This window comes from Aulonocara stuartgranti (assembly GCF_965226115.1).
Source record: "Aulonocara stuartgranti genome assembly, chromosome: 20".
NCBI lineage: Eukaryota > Metazoa > Chordata > Actinopteri > Cichliformes > Cichlidae > Aulonocara > Aulonocara stuartgranti.
The window spans coordinates 26,152,840-26,175,451 of NC_138956.1; the positions used below are offsets into that span (position 1 = coordinate 26,152,840).

The 22,612-nt window shown below is 41.3% G+C and overlaps 3 protein-coding genes across 5 annotated transcripts in view; 1 reads left to right on the forward strand and 2 right to left on the reverse strand.

Moving 5' to 3' along the window:
* Positions 1-6,745: 6,745 nt before the first annotated feature.
* On the reverse strand, positions 6,746-15,174 carry LOC309697966 (YTH domain-containing family protein 1-like). The gene is made up of 6 exons (XM_082520229.1): positions 14,792-15,174; positions 13,955-13,979; positions 11,080-11,159; positions 9,162-10,808; positions 8,970-9,014; positions 6,746-8,796 (listed from the first exon to the last, which is right to left on the reverse strand). The coding sequence occupies exons 1-6, from the start codon at positions 14,816-14,818 to the stop codon at positions 8,770-8,772; spliced, it is 1,851 nt and encodes a 616-aa protein (XP_082376355.1). The 5' UTR covers positions 14,819-15,174; the 3' UTR covers positions 6,746-8,769.
* A 239-nt stretch (positions 15,175-15,413) lies between these two features.
* birc7 (baculoviral IAP repeat containing 7) lies at positions 15,414-19,989 on the forward strand. Its single transcript, XM_082520236.1, has 7 exons — positions 15,414-16,964; positions 17,449-17,548; positions 17,934-18,015; positions 18,141-18,186; positions 18,925-19,134; positions 19,409-19,474; positions 19,656-19,989. Exons 1-7 carry the CDS (start codon positions 16,424-16,426, stop codon positions 19,853-19,855), a joined length of 1,245 nt encoding a protein of 414 aa, XP_082376362.1. The 5' UTR covers positions 15,414-16,423; the 3' UTR covers positions 19,856-19,989.
* A 99-nt stretch (positions 19,990-20,088) lies between these two features.
* Positions 20,089-22,612, reverse strand: part of nkain4 (sodium/potassium transporting ATPase interacting 4) — a 54,078-nt gene continuing 51,554 nt past the window's right edge. For all 3 annotated transcript variants that reach the window (XM_082520241.1, XM_082520242.1, XM_082520243.1), the window contains one exon: positions 20,089-22,404. In XM_082520241.1, the coding sequence (XP_082376367.1) occupies positions 22,395-22,404 (10 nt within the window). In that variant the 3' untranslated portion in view covers positions 20,089-22,394. The remainder of the gene's footprint in view (positions 22,405-22,612) is intronic.

The following is a 22,612-nucleotide window of genomic DNA, read 5'->3' on the forward strand; positions in this document are numbered from 1 at the left end:
TTTTGTTGGGGCTATTGTGGGGGGCTCCATGTTGGGATTGGGGGTGTAATGAGGGGGCTGCGACCCCCCGATGGGGGTGCATTTGCTGTCCAAAGACCGTTAGACAGTGGCTGAATGAATGGGGCCTGAATGTCATTGTAATGCACAGGGACAACTCCCCCTTCATTCAACTTAAGATGTGGAGGCCGCTTAGCTCGGCAGAGGGAGAGACGAGGAGGGAAAAAGCAACTGCAATTCAATTCACAATCTAGCTGTCTTTGCTTCTTCGTCCATGTGGAGAGACACGGAGGGCATTTCGTTCACGTTTAGGCGTAATTCCCGCTCTTGTATGTATTTTTCTTTTATTTATTTATTTTGTTAGAGCGTTTTTTAAACCGTGAAGAAAACCTGCGCTGCACAAAGTGGAGAGAAGATATGATGGAGCCACACTGTGGTGCATAGCTGGAGGATGCCAGGAACGACGAGAGTAAGACACTGAACAAAGGATTTCGAGTCCAAGCCGACGTGGATTTATCAGTATAGGCTATATTTGGATAGAGGACGCATCTCCTGTAGCAGGTGGCCGCTGTGCTATATGGGTTATTGCATTTTGGCATCAGGAACCAGCAGGCTTATAGGCCTAACGAATTAGGTGACTTGGGGAATTGACTTGAATTAAAGTAAATGCTGGAAGCTTGTTTAGCGATGCAGATTGCAGCGGGGGCTGGGATGAGTCAATAGAAAGCGCCTGGTAAAATAGTTAATAATTACATGTGCTCGAAAAAGACCACATTTGCGATTCTATGGGCTCAGTTATCGAGAGCAACGCAGCGGATTCTTCCTAAACAAGGCTGACGGTTCTTCCTCTCCCTGTCTTTGTTCAGCCAACAGTGGGAGGTAGAGCCACGCTACGGAAGAGGGGAGAAACATTTGAAAATCCAATGACATTTTCTTCCGGGACAAAAATCAAAATAGTGAAGGATTTCATGGGAATGGCGTTTAAATGTATAATATGCATACGTGTTAGTATGCGGCACTATTTAGGGGACTTGTGTGTTTACGCAAAATTGCGATGAAAACAATCATATAGATTTAATAACACTGTTCGATGCTGGTATGGAAACGGCATCTAAAATAATAAAATAGATCCAATGGAATACAAAAAAGCAGGGAACATTTAATTTGGCCCGAATGATATTAAGAATATTTAAAAGTATTTTACAAATAGGAACTGCAAGATGGAAAGTGAAGGAGGAAGCAACAGGCAAAAATATCTCCTCCAAAACAAGCAAACCAAAAATAAATAAATAATCAAACCTACCTTTAGGGTCACTGACAAATATACACCTAAAAGGCAGACAACCTAACAAGTCAACGCCTCTAAAACTAAAACATAAAAAATGTTTAACGAGACTGCTACAATACTATCAGTCAGGCTAAAGAATAAAATAATAACCACTTCCTAGTGTCTTGTACACCATTTACAGTGTGCATGATGTCGTGGAACATTATACACTGCGGCAGCATGTGATGATGGCCCTGACCATCCAGGATCACAGACCGCAGACCTTAGAGGCAATAACCGTGACTACAATCACAGTTTTGCAAACTGGCAAGCACCGATTTTCTGGATAAAACGTTTAACACAGAAAGCTTTACATGCTGTGTGACTGTTACATTTGCAACATGCTAACTCCAAAACCAGTGGTTAGTTTGCAAAGCAGAAACCCCTTCACCGTTTGCCACGGTTAACATCTCGTTAACATCTCCTAATCTAGTCATAATTTAAGATTAGACGCCAACGAGCTGTATTTTGGGTCCCTGAAACAAGCGAAAACTTCATTTTGTTGCTTTAGGAAATTATGCTGAACTCATAATGACAACAAAGTGCTGGTCACGTTTGAGCATGCTCAAATTTAATTATTTATTTATTTATTTTTACCACAAGCCTGAAACATCACATGAAGCAGGAATTGGCCGCTGCGCCTGCATCTGGAAGGAAAACCTTCAAGGGGTTCAGGTGCACACAAGCGACGCTGGACATCCCACGTATATTTGGCTTCTTCGGTAACCAGGCTAACTTGGATTTGTTAGTAAATTCTGGCTATGGACTACAGCTACTCTATTATCTGTAAGCATACACAGTAAAATGCACCGATGCATGCATGCATGACGCGTTGCAGAAAGTCAGGTCGGTGGTTTCAAGGACATTTGGGGCTGATGAGGATTTGGTTTTAATGGGGGGAGGTGAGGAGAGAAGGGGGGCGGGTGGTGGTTTGGGCCCAGGGCCATGACGTCATTGTGCGCCCATGTAATCCTCTTGCGCTGAAGCCCAATCAGCAGAGACTCGCGATTGTCTAGGATGGGAAGAGAGGGGCGCTCTAATCCGGGAGACAGTGGATCACACAGCCCGAAAGAGAGAGAGAGAGAGAGAGAGAGAAGGGGGGAGCGAGAGAGGGGGCATGCATCCAGGGCTGGATTGTGCCTGAAATGGGTCAGATTAAAAAGACACGAAACGAAAGGAACCGACTGACTCTTGGTAGAGGAGGACATTTCTGAAGATGAAGAAGCCATTTCCCCCTCACCTCAAGCACGAGAAAAGCAGCCTGCCGACTCAACGAGCTTTAGGGATATGCTAGAGTGCTGTAGAAGAAGCGACCTGGGGTCTCAAGATATTCAGTAGCCTATTGTAAAACTAGCCTTCTGTAGTTTGTCAGCAGCAGAGGAGACATCGCGCGTTTTGTCCGAGGGCGTTGATCGTGGACAAGTCGAGGAACTGCACTCAAGCCAAAATGAAATGGAACATACAGTACTCTTCGCACTGGGATGTATGACTTCAAATAGCACTGCCATCGTGGTTGCTTTCTTTTACATTTACCTCTTTGTGTTTTTGGTCAGGCTAATGTAAAATGAGTGGGTTTTCTTTTTCTTTTTTTATGAGGAAGGACAAAGCGAGAGGCTGTGTAGCTTTGAGGTGTCAATCTGCGCGAAGTATCGTGCCAAGAGATGCGTAAAGACTCGCAACCCGCCGAATTAGACAGTGCAAGTGTTTGCAAAAACGTCACGCTAAGGTTTGTTTCTCATCTTTATGGATCGTATTCTGATATGATGGGGAGAGGGGGAGGAGGGAGGAGGGCTCCGAGTTGTGGCGCAGTGATATCAATATTTCTTTGCGTGCAATCTAAAGAGGCGCGGGGGAAAGAATGTGGCGGTGCGCATTATTGCTGGTGTAGGCTACAAATCGGCTTTTAGATCTGAGTGTCCGAAATGCTTGTGCGCGCGCGTGATTGTGTTGCAAATCGGCTTTACTTTTGCCTGTATGTTTGTGCGTGTAAGAGAAAGATAGAGAAGATGCGTACCTGTGTGTGTGTGTGTGTGTGTGTGTGTGTGTGTGTGTGTGTGTGTGTGTGTGTGTGTGTGTGTGTGTACACCCGAGCGCGCGCACGGAAACGGGAGCAGTACTTAAATCGCAGTCAGGCAGTCTTGCATCCTCCTTGGCAGAAGATGCTGGGGGTTTGAGCGTGTGGAGGTCAGGCTTTCTTAGAAGCTGCTTGCTCGTCTTCATTCTGCACCCGTCGGCGGGGTGAGAAGGCGACTTCTTAAAGGGTTGTCACTCTGCGTGTTCACAGCGGACCTTGATTTAATGTCCATACAATTAAGGCACGCGGTGAATGCCAAGAGAGGAATCTACACAGCATCATGCTTCACATTTTATTCCTTCGTTATTTCATCAGGTTGTCGGCTTAGAGTGCGCTCCTTTGACCCCGAATGCTAGGAGGGGAGGGGGACAGGCCCTGACTGCCGACCATAGCAGCAGGATAAAGCTGACTGCTGTACTGTCACTCAACGGCGCGTGTGTGCGTGCGCACGCGGAAGCTCGGATGTGTGTGTGTGTGTGTGTGTGTGTGTGTGTGTGTGTGTGTGTGTGTGTGTGTGTGTGTGTTGCTTTGACTGTATGGACGCAATGCGTACTTTAATAGGCCATTTTGGTATAGAATTGGGATAGTCCAATCTAGCGTTTATTTCAAGTCATTGGTGAGAAACGTATTGCTTTGAAATCCCTGATTAGTCCGGGATGTCCTTTAAATGCAAAGTGTATCTGAAATCTGGATACGCACAACGTAGTTGCCAAGTCAGAAGTCCACCTCTTGGTTTTATAAAACACTCTCGGGAATTATTTTAAAATATGGTCTTCTTCAGCCTTCTTCTTCTTTTAAATTTAGTACTCAGTGAAAGGCTTTCATTTTTAAGTGCGCCAATCCTAAAACAAAAACACAACAACAAACAAACACATGACATTTCTAAACCCAAGCGGGAGATTTGGGACCAATTAAATAAAAAAATAAAATAAAATGTTTTTATATTTGTTGTACTTTTAAAATTAAGCGAGACCGTTAAGCAGCAAATTGTTTTGGTGCACCAGCTCCGAAGCTTGCCAAGAAATCGCCAAACTGTATGTCTGACAGCGGAAACAGCTGTGAGCGCATGAATGCTAAATCCATATCGGTGGGATTCTGTGCTGTCCTTGTGTGGCAATTTTTTAAAGGTATTTTACCAAATGTAACAGAGGCCACCAACGAGGTGTTGTGGACTTTACTAGCTTCAGCTGGGGTTGGCGTCTGATATATTATTTCTAGAGGAAAAGTAGGACAGCAGTTCCACTCCGACACACCTCACGGTGTGGCTGAATCCTCGGGCCCACAGCACAGGCTGAAGAGCCTCGAAGGGATACAAACTGACCATAGCGACAGGGTTTATTCGCACGGAGTCAGCATATAGAAATATAGGCAATTCAATGCCACCTACAGGCGTCCCTCAGACAACGCATCGCGGAAGCTGTTTATCACTCAGGGGGCATAGCAATGAATACTAAATAAGATAAAGTCCCACAAAATAATTGAGTGCTCCTTTTAGACCAGCTCGGATTTCACTCTGCTGTTAAACAGGCCATTGATTTACAACCAGCACTACAGAAGAATAGTGCCTGTGATAGTCCTTGTCTCCACTGGATGCTTTTGGTTGATACCTCGATCAAATTTAGCTCAGATGGGTATGCTTCTAATGATCATCTGAAGGTCTTCAAAACATATTAATAAATAAAAGCTTCATTAGATATGAATAAATGAATGGTCCAACATTACCACAAAGAGCCAAAGGTCGTGTTTTCTGTCATTTTCCAACACTTTTAGTTCAGTATTTGCTGCTGTCATGTAACTTGAAGCCTCAGGTTTGGAGCTTGTGCCACCTAATAAAATCTTTTTTTTTCTTTAATTCACTCAGAAAGATTTCCAGCAAAAAGAACTCATCTCATTCTATTAGCAGTTATATAGCACCTTTTGCTGCTTAATCTGTATAGTCTGAAAATATTGTTTGCCTGTTGTTATAGCTGAAATTATATTTTGTAATGATGCAAAACAAATAAAGAATAAGCTGCACTGAGTTTTCTATCTGTTCTTGTAATTATTTTATTACCGATTGTATGCCCTCATCCCAGTTTTGAATCCATGGACTGTTTGCATAAGCATATTTTATAAATGTAGAACTAAGAGTTACACATTAGCAGTCTTGTGATTTAGGTTTTGTTCCACAGATCTTCCCTGATGATCTGGAAAGGATTCACTCATTTGTCCACACATCCTTTAAAATGATCACATTAATGTATATCTAAGGTAGAAGAAATTCTCCATTTCAGAGTGTTTTCACGCCAGATTGTGACTGGAACATCCTACCAGCAGGTCCTTCAAATCAAGAATTCAGCACCACGGAGAGCTCCTGTCAAGGGAAGAAAAGAAAATCTATTGTGGATCAATTATATCATTAACGGAGTTTCAAAACAACTTACATTTACAGCAAGCGAAAAAGACATCTCAGACTAAACAACTAGATTACCCCCACCCTTTTCCTAATTCAAACCTAAAGCCTCTATCTTGTATTATTTTAGAAGCGTAAAATGGCTAAATCAATTTCAATAAATGTCAAATCTGTTTTTATTTTTATTCCAGGGTGCAGTAACTCCATTTGTGCACTCAAATTCTTCTCTAGACTACTTGAAACTGTGGACACATTTGCCTTATACTACAATAAAGTATTCACACTGTTGTCAGCATCATGGTGAAAAACACAAAGAAAAACAAATTGCAGCAAAGAAAACCTTTCAGTGACATTTAAGCTCTGCAGGCTGCACTACAGAGATTTCACTCATTATATAAGGCCACATGTTTGTTTAGTTACTCACAAAGAATTCATGAGATCAAGACGAAGTAATTTCTGAATGGACAGTTTATTAAGGCTTGATTTTTTTTTTTAAGATAGAAAACCAAGATAGATCTTTTGAACAAGGTATCGTCACTACAGCTGTGGCCTACAAGATAAGGTTTATTTAGTACTTTGTATTTCATTGATCCTTTAATAAATATAATTTCATGGCTAACCTGACATCCCTCTTGCAGCAAACATTTCCTGACAGTTTACATTAACATGCATTTAGGCCCTGTCCTACAATCACAACCAGTCGCTTCCCGAGAGAAAGACGGCTGTGGCTGCGATGGGTTGGCGGCGGCATCCTTAAGCTTTTCCCTGCCTTTACGCTACTTGGTGAGAGCGGTGTTGGTGAAGTTAAACATGTTCACCGTATTGCTTATATCCACCTAGCTATTGATTAGTGCAGATTTAAAATAAAAAATAAAAAAATGAGGAGACAAAGAACAAAGGCTACTGTTAGATGGCAGTTCTCTCAATGATTTTTTTTTTTTTTGGGGGGGGGGGGGGGGGGGGGTTACACTGGTCAGGTGCAAACACACACCTGGAAAATACTGCTGTGAAGCAGACAGTTCAAATGATTTGAAGTACCTCAGCACAGTGCAGCACTTGTGCCATTTCAATGTTTTAACGGTGTTAACAGTCAAGACAGATCGCACAACACTCACATAATCTAACATAATCTGAGAATACAAACAGCTTATTTCCAGGACATGTTTACCTGACATTACTGTTAAGGTGACACGACTTCAGAGAACTGTGAAGTGGAATCTGAAAATTGAATTAGCTCACTGTAAAATCACAACAGATTAAAAATAAGAATTACACAGACGAGAGAAACAAAAATAAAAATCCCTTAAAAGGCAAAAAGGCAGTCATGAATTCCTCTCTTCATCTTTGTAATCTTTCAGTCCAAGATTAAATGACAATCTCAAACTAATCACGAGGCGCGAACCAACTGATCTCACAAATAATCTTGCTGTGAATGCTCCAAAACGGGCGTCTGAACACCCGTCATCACCCGAAAAAACAAGCTGCAGAGTAAATAATACTTCAGCCATCCCCAACAGACTTCCATTATGCAGCTTGCCATGCATGGGCACACACATCTATTAATATTTTTTATTTTTTAATATCCAATCTTTTTTTTCTTTTTTAAACATACCTCAATGTAGTTTACAGTATCATAATCAATGGCTTCAGTCTAGAACAAACTATAATCGCAACATCCAAAAAACACACAGAAACCACATCTCATTCTTCGTATTTTTTTCTTACTTGATATTAAATCAGTTACATTAATTTTTAGGTTATACATTTTTAGGCTTTCTCCATGAATATATAGGCTCCTACGTTAAAGCTTAGCATTATGACCAACATGATAGACTTAGCGAAACCAAATTAAAGGAAAAAACAAAGAAAGGATTAAGACAGAATGACGGTGACTAGACAAATATCGGAACCTTCCCCCTTTTTGTGGAACAAAAATATGATAGCAACAATTGATTCAATGCAGCACTTACATCATTACATAAATCTGATAAAGTAATTTAAGGTGGTGGATGCGACAATTCTCTCAGACTGGGTTGTGTACACAAGCAGAATCTCCTGATGAAACATACAAAGGACCCCTTCACGACAAACATCAAAAGAAAGCAAAGCAGAGGGGTGTGAAGGATGTCAATAGTACAATTTTTGATTTAAATGGTGAGAGTTCTGGTTGTGGAGGACACATCCATTATTTCTTTCCCAGAGGCCTTTGCAATTCCTCCTCTGAAATGTCTCGAGTCCCGTGTGACTTCACACTATCCCTGATTTCTCCAGCAGTGTCACTGTTTGAGCAGTTCTTTTGAGAAGTCACCAATAATTAGAAAAAAAATGTTAAGGCTCCAGAAAACAGGTTTCTGAAATGAAAATTGTCAGTAGTAAGCCAAAAAATAGAGATTTTGTCGATCTGAATGAAAAATAGATAAAACCTTGAAGAAGTTTTATTATCGCACAGTTCCAAGTCCAACATTGCCTTTGTGATCCTCCAACCCTGTTGGCACAGTTAAACCTCTGAAGCATGGCAATGTTGCCCCCAAATGGACAAATAGGGGCAGGACACATCCGTTCCTGATTGTACTGAAATATAAAGTGGCAGATTTATTTTTTCCTCCATGGTGCAGTCAAACCCTGATTCAATTGTAAAGAGGGGGGAGTGGGTGGGCAAGAGAGAGAAAACCAGTCTGTTGAGAGAAGAGTACGTCATGGAATGGGAAGAAAAATGTTTATAAAAAACTGAAATAAAAAGAGTGGTGGTGGTGGTGGCTAGGTAATACATTAAATCAGCTTGTTATCCCTGCACAAAACGTGGTGGTACATGGGGCAAAAAAAAAAAAAAAAAAGCACAAGTGTCAATGATGGCAGATTCACCAGGATTAAATTAATAAAAATAAAAAAAAGAAGGGTTTGCTTGCATTTTCATAATCTTCTGTCTTTTTTAAATCAAGTCCTAGTGTAACTGTTGATCAAGCCAAGGATAGATGTCTTCTATTGTTTATTCCTGTTCTGGCGCTCCTGTTCAGAAAAAAAAGAACAAAAGCAACAAACAAACAAAAAATTACTCAAACATTACTCATATGATCATTAGACAACAACAAACTAAGTGCAGCATTTCTTGGTGAACAGATGTCTGCATGTATTTAAAGTGCTGATCAAACAGCAAAAAAAAAAAAAAGTCAGCTTTTTACCTGATCCAACCAGGAGCGGTTCTGTATCTGAGCAGGTTCAAAAGTCTGTCAAAAAAGAGCAAAGAGGAGACAGACAAAAACAAGATCAGGAACAAATCAAGAGTCAAATTATCTAAAGAAACTTTCACCAGTTTTCCACTAAAAAGGTACAAAATCCTATTTTTAAGATAACAGAGAGATGACTGTACCCACCTTGCGCACCTCTTCCTCTTCTTCCTGTCTCTTCTCATAATGGGAGAAGTCATCAAAGATGGAGGTTGTGTGTTTGTAGGTGGCAATGATTTTGAGCACCTGCTTGGCCTTTTCCAGGGGTACCTCCTGGGTATCACGGGAGTTGGTCACTGGCTTGTTGTCGTTGTTCTCCAAGCGGATGTGGCGCAGCTGGCTATTAGGCACATCCTTAACAAACAACCAGTCCACATCAAACTTGCCTTTCCACTTGTCCTGTGCCCAAACACCAGCACTGGTCCCATAGTCCACTGGTGAACGCATCTCTGCCACACCACAGAAATGACCACTGCCATTGACACTGAACAGGAGGTATACAGGACCTTTACCATTCATGGCCCGGAAGGCTGAGTCCAGCCGCTTGTTGCCATGCTCAGTGCTGCACCAGATGGAGTACTTGATGGAGCGATGAATATCATCCTCAGAGTAGCTCTTAATGATGAAAACACGGCCATTCTTCAGGTTCCAATCAAAGTCCTTGGGGTTGTAGCTATGGGAGGCCCGCAGCTTCTCCAGCACTGGGTGCGACTCTCCACAAGGTCCTTGGCTGGAAGATGCTTGGGGACCATTGTTCCCACTACCAACCACACCCATCACACCACTACCATCATGGCCAGGTCCACCCTGGCCATAACCTTGGTTACGGTTGCGTGGAGCAATCCAGCGGGTCTGGGGTTGTGGGGGCTGTGTGTGGTTTTGGTAGGGCTGGGGTGGTGGCTGGTGGTGATGGGGGGGCTGGGGCTGTAAGGCCATAGGTGGCATCTGGGGTTGCACCAAAGACTGAGGAGGAGGGGGCTGCATGGGTCCTTGCTGCATGGGGGGTTGAGGTGGCATGGCATGAGGCAGGCCAAGAGGCTGCTGCTGTTGCTGCAGTGGAGCTGTGGCTACTTTAGTCACTGGGCCCTTTTCCCAGGTCCCAATGTTCATGTTGTGTTTGATGGGTGGTGGGGGAAGAGCTCCCCCTGGGTTGGGCATCCCTGGCTTCACCTTAGCTTTTAGCTGCTGTGGTTTGGCAGGCTTGCTGGCAATGGCCGCCCAAGAGGTGGGTTTAGGTGGGGGCATTCCAATCGGCGTTGCTCCGTTTCCTGTGGCTGCCACTGCAGGTCCACCAATCACAGATCCTACAGCCTTTACTGCTGACCCCTGACCAGTGACATCCCCACCGATCTTCAAGCCAACCATACCCTGCTCCAGGCTGTTCATACCAGGGGCTTTGTTCAGGGTGTCACTGTGAAACCCTGTCTGACCATCAGGCACCAGAGTGCCCCCCAGGGAGCTGGGAGGATAGCTATAGCTGCCACCATAGGCTGAACTTTGAGTCTGCTGGCCCTGGGAGCCACTCGTCCCCCAAGCAGAGAAGGCAGGGTTTTCAGGGAAAAAGTTAAACCTGTGGGGATAGATACTGCTTCCCAGGCCCCCTGGCTGGCCAAACACTGTGTCCGGCATGAAGTGATGGTCTCCATTACTCAAGGGTCCATATGGGGTGAGGTATGGAATAGGGGGGTCACCACCTGTGGACCAGGGAGCCTCACTTAGGGGGTATGGAAATCCAATGGAAGGAGCGTAGTAGCTTGGCAAGTAAGGGTCGGTGATGGACTGGTAACTGTTGTTCTGAATGAATAGAAGTCAGAATCACAACATTAGCAAATAACTGAGTTAAACTTAAAAATACCCCACAACAAATTAAATACAACTCTGCTAGTTGTGGATTTTTGATAGGTAAATAGCTAAAGGCTTCTTAACAAATCCCATTTCATTGCGTAGGTTACAAGGTTCACTTTTTTATAAAAAGTGACTGTGCATACATTTGCCATGCTGTGGCATTCGATAATGAATAACATTCTTACAACTCATGTGAGAGAAGCTGAAGAGCAGACTTTACCTGAGTTGATTGACTAGTGAGGTATGGCTCAAAGTCATTGTCATGGACAGTGTCCTTCTGATGCAGTGAACCATTTTGCACTGCAAAAAAACAAAACAAAACATTAATGGATCGTTTAAACTTATTTTGTACTGAGGATGCAGTTATGTTTTGAGGTCTATATAGCAACAGCTTTTTTAGCTTTCAAGATGTAGTGTGTTCAGGGATAACCTTATGATTGTATGAAACTCTTAATATATTTTTACAAAATCAAAAATCAAATCACACTGATGCTGTCTTCGATTTCTCAAACATATTAGTTCTATAAATGTTAGTTTAATCAGTTTTTAATGTCTCTGCTTTTCCAAAAGCACCCCCCCCCCCCCCCCAAAAAAAAAAAAAAACCCAAACATTACACCAAAACTGCCAAACCATGCCAGACAACCAGATGTGGATGAGCTTGTGGCCTGCTGCCAGCCAGACCTGAGATGAGCACAATTTAAGACCTGTCTGTCCAAAAGCTGCAGCAGATCAAATATACCAATATCAGTGTTCATGAAGAACCAACAATAATAAATTGCAAGTAAATCTTTCTGTGTAATAATTGGTTGGGATAAAAAAAAAAAAAATGTTCATTTACACAAATCAGCTACAACATTACAGTACAAAGGAGTCATTGTTTTGGACAGCTGCAGTAATAAGAATTTTGAGGCACAGGTGGAGTAATAATGTAATAAAAATGTGATTTATCGTCAAAAACTACATTTTGATATTTAAGGCTCTGAGTACTCAGGACTTTTGTGTTTTACACTGAAAATACCAAGTTTCTGGAGACACAAGTGTGCCCCTCACCTGTGAGATGAGAGCAATTTTGAAGCAACAGGAAGTTCTTATTGTGCCTTCAAAACAATATTAAGCAGGTTCTTTTCAAAATAGCTTTTTCATTGCAATTTTTAACAATTTGGTGGTATGATACAATTCACTCTGATTACAAGGGTTTCAGATTATGTTGGCCCATATGGAAAAGAAATAGAAAAAAATTATAAAAGACTTGCATCAGATTTGGCTTGCTTCATATAGTGAATCATATAAGGCTTATATGATTTACTCATGAAAGTGGCCACTTTCTCATTACTTTCATATATTGTTTTAGGAAGTATCCAAAACATACAGGTTTCATTTATATAATTTTTCAAGGGATTTTATATCTGTTTTCACTCTTGTGTGTTCATACAAGTTTCACACAAGACAGATACAAACTTTATAAGATTTATATATATATTTTCCAAATGGGAGTATTCACTGGAAAAAGACTGTTAATGTGGATGGAAAGTGTGTGAAGGATGTGAAATTTTATCAACATGGGATTTAGGAAATGTAAACTGGAATATAGTGTATCTCCAGTGATTGGAACCTTTATCCCCCCACCCTTTATTATATTGCAAAAATTTGCAGGCAATTTTCTAGGCTATGGGTGTGTGTGTGTGTGTGTGTGTGTGTGTGTGTGTGTGTGCGTGTGTGTGTGTGTGTCATACTGCAGAGATGGATTTGTGCCCTTACTATAAAATCATGAACTAAATAAATGCCAAACCATAAGAGACATAAATCATTGCATTTCATAAATATCAATCTCGTATGTAAACATAAAAATAAAACACGTTCGCCCAAATGCCACATTCTTCAAAAAATGTTACTGAATCCACAGGAAAGGGAGGATGTCAAATTTTACATCATAGGCCATATACACAAATGTAAGGCCACAAATGTAAGAGATCCGTCTGTACAAATAAAAACATTCTGCCAGCCAACTGCCAATTAAATGTCCATCCCCCGGGCCGGAACGGGGTCTTTGCCAGACTAATTCTGACCCACGGGCCTTGTGTTTGACACCCCCAATCTACCAATTTAGAGGTTTCTGAAATTTTTATTTTTAATAGCAAAGGTATTCTAATCTAGTATGTCCCTCTGAATGTGAAATAGTACAATATTTTGCCATTTGGCTTTAATATTATTTGTATTACATGTTAACACTTGACTTATGAAGAATAAGAGCATAAATTTTTTTAAAAATCGCTAGCGGAAAGGATATCACCTTTAAATGTAGATATTCATCTACCAGTGTCAAACACAATAAACAATGTAGTTTGACAATCCAATTAGATAATTTTAACTATAAATTTTCATTACACTGTATCAATCTCCAGCATAGTGTACTAATTACTCAGAAATATGGTATTGCACACCACAGAGAGGACAAGGATGCCAATCTCACTGGTTTAAGTAAAACCAGACTATGGTTCTTCGGTCTGTTGTAACACAGATGTTGTTACATGTTGTTACAGTGTTTTAAGTAGTACCAACCTGGGAAACTATCTCCTTTAATTGCTACATGTGGAAAAGGACAATTTTGGACACTGACCCAATCTTAATCTGCCAAATTCTAAAGAGTTCATCTATGAAAGTTGGCATTTATTCTAAAAAGTGTCTGTGTCTGGGGGGTGGGGGACTGTAAAAACATTGTACTAAAAGATATTTAGTGTTATGATAATGGTGATGGTGCACTGTCCAAGACATTGGTTCAAAAATCAATCATATGCTACTTGTGACATGGCTCTGGTAGCATATAATTTATATTTGAGGGATGAGGGTACTATCATCCAAAAAAGGCCACTGACATCTAATTAAACTTATTCGTCATAGAACAAAGGTGATCTTCAAGAACAATATTGTAGTAATTCAGATACTCTTCCCTCTAAGGTGATAAGTGGACTCAAACCACAACAGCAAAACAGATCCACTGGATATCTCCAGGCCAAGCATTTAAAGTTTTCCTTTAATTTGTCCTGGTCTTTAGATGTAAAAAGTAATTATCTTGATACAGTCATCCACAACTCACCTTTAGATGCTTGTCCCTTTGATCTCTGTGTCCAAGTAAATCATAGGAAAGGGGGGAAAAGAAGACCAAAAAGTTATTTTGAGTCGGCCTGAGATATCACACGTAGCTTGTGAGTACAACCCATAATGTTACCTATCCATTGCCTAGAAACTGAACATGAGACTACTTCCCGAAGAGAGCCATCTGAAACACTTGCCTTACGCTATTCTATATTAAAAGGTGTATAGTAATTACACTTTTATTTGACATATTGTACAATGTAATGGTCTATGATTAACTGTTTATTTAAATAACCAGTTTATGATAGCTCTAATCCACATACAACTTTGCTAACTACCATAGCTCCCTTAAAATGGCTCTACAAAAGCCATCAGACTTAATGCAGCTTTCAGCTTAGTGTTTCTTAGCAGATTCAAATATTTTTCACAGCCCAGACACGAGAAAATATTCCATTATAAAAGTTACTATTTAAAGAATAAGTTAGCCTGAGCCTTTATGTAAATCTGTTGACGTTAACTAGCTTTGGGTTTCACGTATTCAGGTATTGGCTGCTACTTTTTTCCCCGTCCCCAATAGGCAACAAAACATATCGATTCTGTTAAAGATACATCTGACAACAGCCTGAATATTTTCGCAAAAGTGTCATCTTTCTTACTCGTCCAATAAAACATTTAGCAATTTCACGGAAAGTGGCTAACTCGCTAGCTACAAGCACCGGCCAAATGCTAGTGGCTTGCTAGCACTTCCGAGCAATAGCCATAGCCCAATAAATCGTTAACGTTAGCGGGTGAGGTAGCCTAGAAGCTCTCTACAGACGAAGTAAGTCGTCCTTCCTACCTGAGGGTCAATGCTTGTGGCAGACATAATTCATTAAGCAAATCCCTGGATTCTCACAGAGCCTGAGCTTGTGACTGAATTGCAACCCCCGTGATTTGAAAAGCAAGTTCACAGCTCAGTTACAGTTAGCTTTGTGGCTAGCTGCGCCGCTTAGCGTGTGGCTAGCAGTTGTAGCGCAGGCTCAGCTGTATATTTTCCACTGTGTGGACGTATCCCAACTTCCACAGTTCAAGTCAGTCGCTTCGGATACTGCGTCCGAAAGCAGTCAAGTCCCCGGTAAAGGTATTCAAGTTGATGGTACGTGTCGCCGAACGGGCCTTTCCGACCGTGAATATTTTCGGTCGCCTCTTACTTTGTCTTTTTTTTAATTCCACAGAGGGAGAGAGAGAGAGAGAGAGAGAGAGACCTCCTCAGTTACGTTAAAGCCCTGTACACTTCCCCAATGGCTGCTCCATCCGGGCTTTGAGCCGCCGCTGTAGTTCACGTCGTTCCCCACGGGGTGGCAAAAGTTTGAGGCATCCTTACCATCGGCAAAGTGCATCCATGGCTGTGATTTAATGGTAGCAACGAATAAATCCAAGTCGTTTAACAAAAAACAAAATAAAACAAAAAACACAAAAACATAATTCTAGTTCTATAAGTACTATTCCAGTATCACGAGTGCTATTTTCTGCATCCCCTGTGGGTGTAAATAGCGCCAGGAGGTGTCAGCAGACTGCTGGTGGTTTTCTGCAGGCCCCCTAGAACTGACAGTTCAGTCAGACACAGCGCTCATGTGAGACTGTGTGCACAGCGCCACTGGTTTCCCATTGTTATGAATTTGGTATATAATCAGCCTGAAACACAGTGAGGAAAACAGTTGAGTTGTCATGATTATTTTAGTATAGCTAATTTTACATAGATTAGAAATGCAATTGTGCAGTAAATGTTACACCCTTTAACCACTAGGAGGAAGCAACGAGACATACGCAATCCCCTAAACTCAGTCAAAGGTCAAATTTATTTACTGTGTATAGTGTAAATAGATGGTGAAATGTTTGATTATCTATAATCAAATCAAAGTCGCTATAAGAGCTGTTTTATTTTCCCCATCTTGTGTAGGTTATGTTTCGACTTGGCTTGCCTCGTGGCTCATCATCTAGATATTCAACATCCCATATATTATAGACTATTTAGATAGAAGGTCTTTTAATTAGATTTAAATGTACACTTTTTTCCTTCCAAGAAAGAAGATGACACATCTTATCATTTTGTGTATTTAAGCAATTTGTTTTCACATTTTATTGTGCAAGCTCTCATTTTTATTTACCTGTATTCTCATGATCTATACATTAAGTTGTTTTCTGCTATTTTGTTTAAAGAAAAGCATCCTTTTAAAAATTATTAGTTATTAGGGAAAGGCATGCCGCTGAAATGTTTTGCAGTGTTTTCCTAAGAGGCGGAGCAACATGGCATGTTCAGGCTGTCATTCATTCAAGGATCAAAGAGCAAATATTCTGGCATTTGGGGGATTTTCTGGAAAGCAGTCTCCTGTAGGTCACTGTGCAGGCCCCCTGCAGCTGATCACATTATTTTCAACTGGATGTGCTGCGCTGACCTTCAGTGTGCACTCCACTATGGACCGCAAAAGGGATGACTGGCACAGAACAAAAAGGGAAAGGGAAACCTATATGCTACACAATGATGGATGACAGGCAAGCTATGCTTCACATCCTTGAGGAGCCTCAGATGCGAAGAGAAGGAGAGAGACTTCGAACTTTTCACAACTGGCCAGCAGATGCACCTGTCACATCTGGAGATCTGGCCAAGGCAGGGTTTTTCTTTCTAGGCCCTGGGGATAAAGTACAGTGTTTCTGCTGTGGAGGGATTTTAAGATGCTGGGTACAAGGGGATAGCCCAGCCACTGAGCATAAAAGACATTTCCCTGCTTGCAGCTTCATTCTGGGTCGAGCTGTAGGAAATATCCCACTTCAAGCTGACTCCTCAGATTCTGTGGATGGACAGCTTTTGAGTCAGCTCCAGAGGATGACTATGGATGACCAGGGAACAGCTGGGCAAGCAGTCTACCCAGAGATGGAAGCAGAGGATTCGCGGCTCACCACTTTCCACAACTGGCCCACCGAAGCCTCAATCCAACCCGATGTTCTTGCCAGAGCAGGCTTTTTCTACACAGGTACTCAAATGTCTGACTCTAAAGCCTAATAATGCTGATCACCTCTTGTTTTTAACAAACGATGAGCAAAACTATAGTATTTACTCGTATTTGTAAGTAAAATATCCAGCACAGATCTTGTCACTGCTAGAGTGACCAACCCCACTGTGTGAGAGTTCATGGTACAATTGTCCTGCTGACTCATGATGTTGTGGACAGAACAACCTAGACAAAGCTGGAGCTGCTAAAGAGGTAGGATGTGTACAGCTTCAGGCAGTACACAGGGTGTGGACACAATATCATGAACAGCATTCCAAGTAGTTTTGTCAAGACAGTATCAGGGAAGGCTTGATTAACCTTCATTACAATTTGTTCAGGTTATAGTTTTTGCATGTATTTTATTCCTTTGGTGCGTGAGAGATTTTCTGAGTTCGTTCTAAAGCTGCGAAGATTAAGTGGGCGTGTGTCATTGCTCCCTTTTCACAGCCGTCTTATATTATCGCAGGTCACGGTGACAATGTCAAATGCTTCTACTGCGACGGAGGGCTGAGGAACTGGGAGCCAGGCGACGACCCCTGGCAGGAACATGCCAAATGGTTTCCACGGTAACAACAGGACATTTCCAGGCAGATATTGAAACATCAGCTGAATGCTTTTTTTGTGTCATGCCATGGCAATATTTCTTTTTATAACGAGAAATGTGCAAAGGTTTTAGTCACTCTGGATGTCAAAATTCGCATCACATAATATCATCAGAGATGCACGTGATCAGTCCCAAATTCGTTCTGCAGCATGACCTAATTACCACAAACCTACAGCCAGAGTTATCAAGATCTTTCATGTTTGATTTGAGAAATGAACTGAAAAAATAATTAGGTGGTATTATATTTGAAAAGATGCTCTTGGCCAAATCTCTGACATACACATATACACCATATGCATAAATGTGTGTCTGTATATTGTAGATTATAAAGCAGCTTTTGTTTTCAGATGTGAGTTCTTAATCCAAACGAGGGGGCAGGAATACATCAGCAACATACAGGACACTCATTTCCACCTGGATGACACTATGGTGAGACCTTTTGCTTCTTATCTATTTGGAACATTGGAGATATTATAGCTGCACATTAATGAGCTGTAGTTTGTCACTGCTGCATTTAAATCTGTAAAAAAAAAAAAAGTATATTACTTCTCCAGGGAGGATCACAGACCTCCTCGGGTAGAGATATCAGCTCCAGAGGCGGTAAGTCCTATAAAAAACAAAAATCTAACTTTTGCTGAGGAGATATGATTAACAACATAGCAGCCTTCTGCTTTCATGTCTCTAATTATATATGTGTACTCTATATATAGCAAAGATTTAAACCATCAACACTCAGTCTTGCTTGTTCACACAAGAGAGAAAAAGGGGGATCAAACATTTCTGTTTGCACTGCAAGTCACACAAAGAGAGAAAAGAGGTCTGCGGCCACTTGATTGATTTATTCCTAAGTCAACCACTTTTGTTGAAATACAGATCTGATGGATAAAGGCATACCTTTCACAAACTCGATTTAATACCTTAAATTAGCCACTGAGTAGCAGGTCCATTTCTTTCTATTCTCATTGCTTTGGGGGCAGCTGAAAATGAAATTAATGGGCGATCATGTTTGCTCTAAAATTGAAGTAATTAGGGAGAGCTATGGAAGCCATTTGACTATTGCTCATGGTTGCAGGGCAGGCATGACAGGGCAATTATTCCATACAATGAAGGAAGCACAATTATAATCCATAGCAGCTAAAATGCAGAAGGGGTCTGTGCTTTGAAATGTTTATATATTGGCAGACGGAGGTAAGCTTGCACAATTTGGCAATTATTTACACATTATCTTATAGAGGGTAGAGTGTGTGGGGTGCTTAGACTAGTATAAAATTCACATAGTGTCCAGTGAAGGCTGCTGCTTCTCTAATCATCCTGGCATCTCCCTTCCTCTGATCCCAGATCTGGTCGGAGGTCTGGGAGCTTCATCGGCCATGCTTTCTCCTGTGGTACAGTCTGTGCTCCAGATGGGCTTTGAAGCCAGCCTGGTGGAGAGTCTGGTCCAAACCAAGTACCTTCTGACAGGCCAGCATTACACGTCTGTATCTGACCTGGTTACTGATGTACTGCAGGCGGAGGAGGAAGACAGACAGAGCAGGCCTCGAAGCAGAGGTAGCTGTCATTGTTAGAAAGCAACTAAGTTTATTTACATACATTTTCTGCTACTGTATATATTTCCACTTCACAATAGAAAGGGTGGGGGGGGGGGGGGTGGGGGGGGGGGGGGTGGGGGTTTCTACTTTTCCTTTCACTGTATTTGTTCAACAGCCATTGTATTTCAATTAGAATTCAAATGGTTTTGTTTTTATTAAGGAAAATTCACCATTTTAATGGATCCTTAAGTTCCGAATATATCTGACTGACTCTTAATGTTCGCATACATCAGACCCAGAGATGAGGCAAGGCTCCAGTGCTGGAAATGTAAGAACACAGACACCTGTCAGAGAGAAAGGTCAGCAGTCAATATCTCAAAGATTTTCAAAAAAGATCAAAATTTTGTGCTTGTAGTAGTTTTATTTATTTGAAATCAACCAATTAAACAGTAAATGTGTATAATTACTATAGGCTTGACTTACAACATTGTGCTTGAACAAATAGTTTGTGTGTTTGTCTTCATCGGTTTCTCCCAACAGTTAAGGAAAACAGTCCAGAGGAGCTGCTGAGGCAGCTGCAGGAGGAGAGGACCTGTAAAGTGTGCATGGACAAGCTTGTGTCCATTGTCTTCATCCCCTGTGGTCATCTGGTGGTTTGTGGTGATTGTGCTGCCAGCCTACGTCACTGCCCCATCTGCAGAGCTGTCATCAGAGGCAGCGTCCGTGCTTTCATGTCCTAAGGCTGTAGTGAAAAGCCACCCCTATACAGGTGTTGCATGAGTGGCCTTGAGTTTTCCACAGGCCCCAGTTTCTGTTGTACTGGAAAGAATAAAGAGTGCTGATTGCTTATTTTGTCAGGGTTACCAGATCATTTTCTACAATAAACAGTTCAAGCTGCCATCATATTTATAGCTTCTGGATTTTATTTTTTTACAAAAACAGAATTACCTACTAAATGACACATGGGACCATCAAAAGAGCACATTCTTTTATTAACAAACACATATTTACATGAGCACAAAGCACAGTTCTGGATAAATAGGAATACAAATTCAGGTCACATCGGGTTGGAGGAACACAGGACGCAAAATTGAAGAGAAAAAGAACCATTTCCACTTTCTATAAAAACAAAAAGTATCTACACAGAGATAGACTCTTTTCAGTGGAAATTTAACAAATATAACATGTTTCAACTAATACTAGTCACCAGGTTAGGAAAAGGCTGTATTGCACTGAGAGGAAGACCTGTTTTACATTAGGATTTTAGAAGCATTTTCCTGTTAATACTGATTATGTTACAATATGAGGTGCTTTGTGTTTTTACTCACACGCTAGCTGGCTTCCCAGGAGTGTGTAAACTTTAAATTATAAAGAAACAATGACACAAAAATTATTGCATCTCTCAGACAGCGAGGTGATCAATCGAATGGAAACAGTATTCAGATCATTTTAAGAATCCTAACAGTTGAAAAACTGTTTGTCTGGCAGTAAAGCACATTTAAGATCACAGAGGACTCTGACACGCACTTGATAGCTGAAGTTGCTGAAAACAGAAATGAAAAAACTTCCACAGAAAACAAGCCAAGTGGCCAACTATTCCAATCAATTAACACAATGCAATTACTTTCAAATGGACCAAATCTCAGTCTATATGATGTAGCATACAACTGAAGGCAAATACAACTATGACAACACAAAAATAAGAAACAAATCCTGGCCAGGGAAAGTGCTAAAAAAAAAGGGAGTTTTATGGAAGGTTAAGCATGCAGCAGAAACTCAGTAGCCTTGAAATTTGCACATGAATACTATGAACACCAGAGGGCAGTAGTGATTCACACAACCAGTAAGGCGTGAGCGAATCTGACTTCTTGATGACACTAACAGGAACAAAAGAAGTGCTACCAATCAGTATGGGAGATATGAACTTTTTCATTTCATTTCATTTGAATAATTGTCGTTTTTCTGGGTCAGAATACAAGAAATTTAAGTTGCCAGTTTATATAAAGCAATTTAAAGACACCAGTTTTGCTTTTTACTTATTACTTAATATGCATAAAATTACAAAACAAAAAAACACCCCAACATGCTCTCAAACAATCACAGCTGCGACTATTAACACTGACAATTTAATTTAAACTGCTGAAGTGACAGGAGAAAACTCTCTGATCTATTCATGTATATGCCACGCTACTTCTACACTGAAGACCATACCCAGACATCTCAGCACTGTTGTGCTTAAATATGAACAACGAAACAACTTCTATTGTTTTCTTCAAGTTAAAAATATGCTATGTAACCTTTGTTTGAGTGTGTGTAATGATCACCCTTGGCAGATCTGTCAGTAGTTAGAGGGGGACTGACGTGAAAACAAAGCTTTCAGCGTATCATCGAGCACAAACACCTGACACTTCAGAAACACCGACTTTGTTGTTGGTGAAAATAGTCACAATAATAAGACTCCCGAAATAAAACTAAGACTCGCATGCCATCCTTTGTGTTTGAATGCCTCTTGCAGGCTCACGCTATTTTGCATTCTCGATAGCTCACATTTTCAAACTCTAAATCAAAAGCTAATTTTAACCCTCCCACTTTCATTATTTACATTTTCTATTTTTGACAGATGCCCCTGTAGGTTTGGTGCTTTTGTTCCCTCCCCACCCTCTACCTCTACACTCCCCTGTCTCTTCCTGCTCTGCTTCTGTATTTATGCACACACATCCTGGCCTAAAGTAAACAGACAGCACACAATAGCTCATTCCACAGGCTCCACTGTAATTCAGCCCTCCGGCTAAGATTTGAGCCAAACCAGCAATAATATGCTAAATCAGTGAGTCCTCTAAGACACAGCACCACAGACTGGCAATGATGGGCAGCCCCTGATTACATCCACAATGTATTTAATAGCTGTACATGTTCTATACAGTCACAGTCTGGGAGGGGGGTATTTGCCCATTGTGGGCAGGTTGCAGCAGTGGGAGCACAGCAGAGAAATCAACACGAACAAAATGATTGATACTTGCCCAAATACACAAATACCCCTAAATACATGCTTTGTTTTACTGCAATTCCCCAGCTCCCTAAACCCGTCACGATGGACCCTTACAGAGAAATGTTGGCTTTTCTGGGCAGTACATCAGCAAATTACACGTTTAAAGGACTGAAATCAAAAGAGGGAGGAACGTCTCGTGCACCGAAGCGCACTGGGACGTTTGTGTCAAAGCAACCATTTTGTCTCTGTAGGAATTTGCTGCATCACCTCCCCGCTGGATGTTCTCCTATTTACGTAGACCTGGAAGGGACAAAAAGATAGACAGAAAGGGCATAGCTTTAAGACTTGTTGAACAACCAAAGGAAAAAGATATTTCTATTCACACAAACACACACACACTTAGAAGAATTTCTCCAGGATATACAGGTAACTCTCAGTAGGTTAAGAGGGGAGATGAAAACTTCCTCCTATTAGAGACAGAGTTGATTAAACTGTCAAGAAGCTAATA

Coding starts and splice junctions, on each gene's coding strand:
- LOC309697966 (XM_082520229.1), bottom strand. CDS start 14,818: ATGTCTGCCACAAGCATTGACCCTCAG. Junction 11,160..13,954: donor AAAGGGACAAGCATCTAAAG/GTGAGTTGTGGA, acceptor GTTTTTTTGCAG/TGCAAAATGGTTCACTGCAT. Junction 8,797..8,969: donor ACCGCTCCTGGTTGGATCAG/GTAAAAAGCTGA, acceptor TTTTCTGAACAG/GAGCGCCAGAACAGGAATAA.
- birc7 (XM_082520236.1), top strand. CDS start 16,424: ATGACTGGCACAGAACAAAAAGGGAAAGGGAAACCTATATGCTACACA. Junction 16,965..17,448: donor AGCAGGCTTTTTCTACACAG/GTACTCAAATGT, acceptor ATATTATCGCAG/GTCACGGTGACAATGTCAAA. Junction 18,187..18,924: donor AGATATCAGCTCCAGAGGCG/GTAAGTCCTATA, acceptor CTCTGATCCCAG/ATCTGGTCGGAGGTCTGGGA.